The sequence below is a fragment of the Vigna angularis genome, chromosome 6 (assembly GCF_016808095.1).
Source record: "Vigna angularis cultivar LongXiaoDou No.4 chromosome 6, ASM1680809v1, whole genome shotgun sequence".
NCBI classification, from domain to species: domain Eukaryota; kingdom Viridiplantae; phylum Streptophyta; class Magnoliopsida; order Fabales; family Fabaceae; genus Vigna; species Vigna angularis.
This window is the reverse complement of record NC_068975.1, coordinates 5,868,113-5,876,053: the sequence shown is the minus strand read 5'-3', so window position 1 is coordinate 5,876,053 and position 7,941 is coordinate 5,868,113. Positions and strand designations below refer to the sequence as shown.

General features: G+C 39.5%; 1 protein-coding gene across 1 annotated transcript; it reads left to right on the top strand.

Annotated features, from left to right (window-relative positions):
* The first annotated feature begins 4,858 nt into the window (after positions 1 to 4,858).
* LOC128197478 (secreted RxLR effector protein 161-like) lies at positions 4,859 to 5,455 on the top strand. Its single transcript, XM_052879527.1, has one exon. The coding sequence runs from the start codon at positions 4,859 to 4,861 to the stop codon at positions 5,453 to 5,455; it is 597 nt and encodes a 198-aa protein (XP_052735487.1).
* The last annotated feature ends 2,486 nt before the right edge of the window (positions 5,456 to 7,941 follow it).

The window sequence follows — 7,941 nt, the reverse complement described above, 5'->3', positions numbered from 1 at the left end:
TTCTGTTCTGATATCTCCTATCAGTATTTCATTCTCTACATTCTCTTACAATGGTATTAGAGCCCAGGTTGAAAGAGGACCTAAGGGGTATCCTTTCCGAATACATTTCGGCTGGTTGTGTGTGGTTTAGAACGATCAAGAAAGCAGTTCTTGAGCAGAGAAGATGGGTGGATCATGGCTGACTTTTCTACGACAAACCTTTTTGTACTCACCGACAAGAATTGGAGTAGGTGGAGTACGCAAATGCGCGTGTTGTTTCGCGTTCAAGATGTTAGCAGCGTGGTAGAAGGAGCTAATTCCGTGAATGATTTTCGTGGTTCAGATGATCAGAAGGAGATACTAAGAAAGAAAGACGATAAAGCCTTGCTGATCATTCACCAATGTGTGGATGATATGCATTTTGAGAAGATACAAAATGTGTCTACGGCTAGAGAAGCATGGGAGATATTGGTATGATGTCATTCTGGAGGAGAGAAAATAAGAAAGGTGAAACTCCAGATGCTGCGGAGACAATTCGAACTGGCACAAATGGAGGACAGTGATAAGGTTAGTGATTACTTCACTAGAATCCTGAGTATTACCAATCAGATGAAGAGATGTGGCGAGTCCATTAGTGATTTCATGATAGTAGAGAAGATTATGCGGTCTCTACCTCAACGGTTCGATTACATTGTTGTTGCTATTGAAGAATCAAAAGATACAGAGAAGATGAAGATTGAGGAACTACAAAGTTCCTTAGAGGCACATGAAATGAGATTGGTAGACCGAAATCCAATCAAGAATGATGAGCAAGCACTCAAGGCACTACATGTCAGAAGTGAAGAGAAAAAGAAGTTCAAGAAGTGGAAAGGAAAACCAACAAGAGGAAAATGGAAAAATGAGAACAATGTAAATGAGCAAGATGAAAAAGTTGAATTTTCTGAAGGCAAGAGTGGCTTTGAAAAGAACATGAAGAAGAAACTCAAGAGGATTCTGACTTAGAACCATTGACGCTGATGGTGACAACAACAACTGATAATTCACATTCATTTATCAAATCGTGGTATTTGGACTCGGGGTGCTCAAATCACATGACATGCAACAAGGAGTGGTTGGTCAGATTAGATGAATCAAAGAAGAGTAGGGTCAGATTCGCAGATAACAACACACTCCAGTTAGAAGGAATGGGAAATGTGGTTATACGGAGAAAAGACGGCTCACATGCTATCATAGAAGATGTTCTACTAGTGCTAGCAATGAAATGCAATCTGCTAAGTCTTGGACAACTTGTTGAGAAAGGATTTACAGTTGTTATGGGAGGTCGTGATCAAGTAGAAGTGTTTGACAAAAATAAAGTGCTGATCTTAAGAAGCAAGATCTCTAAAAATCGAACGTTTCAAGTGTGTATGGATGCAGTAGGAAGCTGGCATTGTTTGTCTACTGTAAAGGATGATGAGACCTGGAAATGACACTTAAGGTTTGGCTATCTAAACTTTAAAGATCTAAGGCAGCTAAGTGAAAAAGGTATGGTTTCTGGAATATCAGAAATCAGTATACCAAAAAACGTATGTGAATCATGCATTGTAGGAAAACAAAGTAGAAAACTGTTTCAAGCGAGACTGGAGATGAGATCCAAAGGATGTCTTGATGTGGTGCACTCCGATATATGTGGCCCTATGGAAGTGTCGACCTTGGCTGGTGTTAGATGTTAAGATGTGTGTTTCTGTTATTTGGGCTTAGTCTATTCTGTATTAAGGGCATTGGCCCATATCTTACAATATAAATAAACTACCCTATGTGTATGCTAAACACACAAGGGATATTTTCTCCCAATCTTCTCAATTTCTCATACACAGATTTTTGGTTTGGATTATGGTGATACTTTTTCTCCAGTGACGAAAAATGACCTTTGTTCGCCTATTCATTTCCATGGCCGCTCTTCGACAATGGCCTCTTTACCAACTTGATGTCAAAAATGCTTTCCTCAATGGTGATTTGCATGAAGAAATTTATATGGAGCAACCGCCTGGCTTTGTTGCTCAGGGGGAGTCATCTGGATTGGTATGTCGTCTTCGCAAATCCTTATATGGCCTAAAACAGTCTCCTCGGGCCTGGTTTGGTAAATTCAGTTGTGTTGTTCAACAATTTGGTATGTCGCGCAATGAAGCGGATCATTCAGTGTTCTATCGCCACTCGAGTGATGGATGTATCTACTTAATAGTGTATGTCGATGATATTGTTCTCACAGGAAGCGACTATCTTGGCATCTCTCAGATGAAACAACACCTTTGTCATCATTTCCAAACCAAAGATCTTGGCAAACTCCAGTACTTTTTGGGTATTGAAGTAGCACAATCCAATGATGGTATTGTCATATCTCAGAGGAAGTATGCGTTAGACATCTTGGAGGAAACATGGTTAATGAATTGTAAATCTGTTGAGACACCTATGGACCCTAACATCAAACTCCTACCAAATCAGGGGGAGCCTTTCTCAGATCCTGAACGGTACAAAAGACTAGTTGGTAAATTAAACTATCTTATTGTTACGCGTCCTAACATTTCCTTCATAGTTAGTGTGGTGAGTCAATTTCTAAACTCCCCATGTGAAGACCATTGGGATGCAGTTGTTCGCATACTGAAGTATATTAAAAGATCACCTGGAAAAGGTTTGCTATATGGCCCTAACAACGATACAAAAATCGTTTGTTATTCAGATGCTGATTGGGCTGGTTCCCCTTCTGATAGGAGGTCTACTTCTGGATATTGTGTCTCTATTGGTAGCAACCTGATATCTTGGAAAAGTAAGAAGCAAAGTGTTGTGGCAAGATCCAGTGCAGAAGCAGAATATAGAGCTATCACATCAGCTACTTGCGAGCTTGTGTGGCTTAAACAATTGCTTAGTGAATTGAAATTTGGAGATGTCACTCACATGATACTTATATGTGATAATCAAGCTGCTCTCCATATTAGCTCTAACCCTGTCTTCCATGAGAGAACCAAACACATTGAAGTTGATTGTCATTTCATTCGAGAAAAAAATCATATCCGGAGATATCAAGACTGAGTTTGTAAACTCAAGCAACCAGTTGGCAGACATATTCTCTAAGTCCTTACGAGGACCTAGAATTGATTATCTTTGTAACAAGCTTGGAACATATGATTTATATGCTCCAGCTTGAGGAGGAGTGTTAGATGTTAAGATGTGTGTTTCTGTTATTTGGGCTTAGTCTATTCTGTATTAAGGGCATTGGCCCATATCTTACAATATAAATAAACTACCCTATGTGTATGCTAAACACACAAGGGATATTTTCTCCAAATCTTCTCTATTTCTCATAGCTGGAAATAGGTATTTTATCACCTTTGTTGACGAGTTTAGTAGAATGGTTTAGGTGTTTCTGATACAGCTGAAGAGTGAAGCACTTGAGATATTCAAGAGGTTCAAGATTAAGGTAGAAACAGAGAGTGGAAAAACTATTAAGATACTTAGAACCGATGGAAGGGGTGAGTATACGTCTCATGCATTTGAGCAATTCTGTTAAGACAGCGGAGTCACTCACGAAGTAACAGCGCCATACACTCCGCAACACAATGGCTTGGCAGAGAGGAGAAATAGGAAAATTATGAACATGGCCAGGTGTTTGCTGTGTGAGAAGAATTGGCCACGAAATCTCTAGGGCGAAGCTATGTCAACAACTGTTCATATATTGAATAGGTGTCCAAGTAAGAGACTCACAGGCAAGGTTCCACTCAAGGCGTGGACAGGTACGAAACCTACTATGAATCATTTTAGAGTGTTTGGATCTTTGGTCTTTAGTCACATTGCATATCAAAGAAGATCAAAGCTTGAAGATAAAGGAGAGACGATGGTTCTAATTGGATATCATCCGACAGGGGCATATAAGCTCTACGACCCTACCAAAGGCAGAATGGTAATCAGCAGATATGTAATAATTCTAGAAGATGAGAGTTGGAATTGGGAGAAAGGGCAGACCAATATCAAGAAGGTATCGGTGGTGACTGAAATATGAGATGCAACTGATGGGAAAATTGTTGATGGTGCTGAGAGCAATACAGATAGTGATAATACACAAAGGAGACCTAGAAGACAGTCTACAAGACCACCCAGATTTTCTGATTACGAGTTATATACAAATACTGGTGTGAGTGATGAAGGTGACCTGGTTCACATGGCGTTAATGGATGGAACTGAACCAATAGATGTAGATGAAACTTTGGCAGAAACCGAATGGAAGGAGGCCATTATTGAAGAACTCAAATCCATCGAGAAGAATAAAAAGTGAAGTTTGGTCGATCTGAGACATGGAAAGCACTACATTGGATTGAAGTGGGTTTTCAAGCGAAAGCTGAATCCAGATGGCACGGTTTTAAAGCACAAGGCTAGGCTTGTGGCAACAGGATTTTTGCAAAGACAAGGAGTTGATTTCACAGAGGTGTTCGCTCCCGTAGCAAGGTTAGAAACAATTCATGTTGTAATTGCTATTGTCTGTGCTAAAAGATGGTCTTTGATTCAACTTGATGTTAAATCTGCGTTCTTGCATGGACCATTGGAGGAGGAAGTCTATGTTCAACAACCTCCAGGATTTAACAGCGGGAATAAGAAACAGCAAGTGTACAAGCTTCATAAGGCTCTCTATGGCTTGCGGCAAGCTCCAAGGGCATGGAAGAGGAGGATTGACGGGTTTTTCATTGATCACGGGTTTAAATGTTGTGTTGTGGAGCATGGTGTGTACATAAAGGAGAGCACTGATGGAAACAAGATGATTGTCTGATTGTACATAGATGATTTGTTGATAACTGGCTCAAGCCTAAAGGAGATAGACGAGTTCAAGCAAATGATGGAATCTGAATTCGAAATGACTGATCTCGGGAAGCTTAATTACTTCTTGGGCATGGAATTTACTCAGACAGCAGCAAGGTTGTTGATGTACCAGCAAAGATACATGAAAGAGTTGTTGGAAAGGTTCAAGATGGCATTATGCAATGATGTTAGAAGCCCCCTCGAAGTGAATGCCAAGTTGAAGCTAGATGAGACTGAAGAAGGAGTGAATGAAACGATCTTCAAACATGTTATTGGCTCATTACGATTTTTATGCAATAGTAGGCCAGACTTGATGTTCAGTGTAGGCCTGCTAAGTCGTTTCATGGGAAATCCAAAGAAGAGTCATATGTTGGCTGCCAAGAAGATATTAAGATACGTCAAAGGGACAACTAACTATGGAATCTTGTTTCCATATGGTTTGCGTGAGGATGAACTGAAATTTGTTGGCTATGCAGATTCTGACTACGGTGAAGATCTTGTTGAAAGGAAAAGTACGTCTGGGAACATATTCTTCTTCAATAAAGCACCTGTTTCATGGAGCTCTAGGAAGCATAATGTTGTTGCTCTATCTAGCTGCGAAGCAGAATACATAGCTAAGTGCCATGCAGCCTGTCAAAAGGGGTTTGGTTAAAAGAACTAATGAAGGAATTAGGGATAGTTGAAGAAAGTCCAGTGTTGTTAAAAATGGACAACACTTCTGCCATAAACTTGGCTAAAAATCCTGTTAGCCATGGGAGGAGTAAGCATATTGAGGTAAAGTATCATTTTCTGCGTGACATGGTAACCAAAGGAAGAATTGAGTTGATCTACTACAAAACTGACTTACAACTTGGAGATCTTTTCACAAACCACTCAAGACTGATAGAATTGAATTTCTTAGAAAAGAGATAGGAGTGTCATCTCTGGACAACTTGATTTAGGAAGGAATGTTAGGTGTTTTTTAACTCAAGCTATTATACAGTTTATTCTGTTATTTTCTTTTGTTATAAAACTCTGTTATACCACATACTTAATGTACTTCAATGCATACAAGTCTTATTTTTACGTGTTCATCTTCTGTTCTGATATCTCTTATCAGAATTTCATTCTCTGCATTCTCTTACATGCATCACACTTGTATCTCCTTCTATACACGTATTTGACTTTGGACATTTTCTACTGACCGTATCAAAGACAAATTCTAAAGCTAATGAACCAACAAAAATTTGTTTAAATATTTTCAGGTTGTATAAATTTTGTGACTTAGTTTTTGGAAAACAGAAAACAAAAGTTGAGGATGGGTTATTGCAATTAATAAAAAAATGTTCAGTGGTTGATCTGTGAACTGTTTGAGGTTGGGGAGTAGTCACATGGATACATTCATTAAATTTAATTTTTTTAAAAAAATCATGGTCTTAAGTTATTGAAATTTAAAAATAAATATCTTAATCATATATTTTTTTGTCCTCAATTTTCTCTAGGCAGCTTTATCTGTCATGCATGTTGAACTGATTACACTGTTAAGCTATAACTATTTTTTTTCACTCAACTATGTACCATCATTTTGATTTAACTTGCTGCCTCCTTTATTTTTTGTTTATTTGGAGAGGTGCCAAAGGCCTATTTTTTATATAATAATTATTAGGAATCAAGTTTGATTCCTTACTGTCAGAAGAAGACAACAATCTTGTATTTAATGTTTTCTGTTATGTTAGTTTTTAGCTTTTAATGGTTTGTTAACAGAGCTCTATAAATAGAGCTCTTCCGCTCTGATCAGTGTAAGAAACCATATACAGTTTTACAGTTTCAATATACTAGAAAGAATAAATTCATATAAGAAAAGAGAACGTTTTTCTTACCTCTCGTGTTGTGCTCTTCATTTTTCTCTTCTCCGTCGTCGTCAACCGCCGTCTCCTCCGCCGTTGATCTACACTGGAGACCCGGAGCTTCATCGCCTGGAGAGTTCTCCCTTTTGCTCTGTTCTTTCTCATCTCACACCATTCTGACGATGCTTGCGTGGCTGGAGTACTACCCATACGTTTACAACGTATGAGTCATAGTGGGCTGGGCCGTGTGTGTGTTTACACAGTGCTGGGCCAATCCTAAAATGGTATCAGAGCAGGTCTAGTGCTTGCTCTGTTTCCGTTGCCTCTGATTCATTTCTTGGTATCTTCTTGGCCAGTTTCTTGCAAACTTTCCTTATGGAACAAACTGATCAGTCTTGTAACCCGTCCAGCCCTTACTACCTACATCTAGGTGAGAACCCGGGCCTCACCCTCATTACACAAACTCTAAATGAGAACAATTACTCCTCATGGAGCAGAAGTATGAGAAGAGCCTTACTCTCCAAGAATAAGACCAAATTCATTTATGGGTCCATAAAGAAACCCCTAAAAACAGATGTATTGTTTGATGCATGGGAAAGATGTAATGTGATGATACTTTCTTGGATAACCAAGACCCTCTCTCCACAGATTGTTGAGAGCGTCATATACATTGAAGAGGCCAAGGAATTGTGGGATGAACTAAAAGAACGGTTCTCCAAAGGAGACTATTTCAAGATCTCAGACTTACTGCAAGACATACACTCTATCAAATAGGGAGAGAGAGGAGTAAGTCAGTTTTTCACTGATCTTAAAATTCTATGGGAAGAGCTGGAGTTTCTAAGACCCATACCCACTTGCACCTGTAAGGTTCAGTGCAGCTGTGATCTCTCTAAGATCTCCTTAAAGTACAGGGAAATGGAGCATGTGATATGCTTCTTGAAAGGGCTAAATGATTCCTACAACACTGTCAGGACACAAATTCTTTTAATGGATCCTCTACCCAATGTCAACCGTGTCTTTTCTCTCATTATGCAACAAGAGAGACAAGAGAAAAATAGCTCTCCCGAAGTCAAGGTTCTAGCCAATGCTAGTGATAAAAACAGTCAATGGAAGGGCCAGGGAAGAGGCTCTGGTTCTCGTGCCCAAGGGAGAGGAAGGGGTAGAAATCCTAACTATGGAAAGCAATGCTCCTTTTGCAACAAGATGAACCACACCGTGGATGAGTGTTACTCTAAGCACGGATACCCTCCTTGGTATAAGAAAGGGGACAACAATCAGGACAAGAGGACTGACTGGGGCACTGCAAATGCCT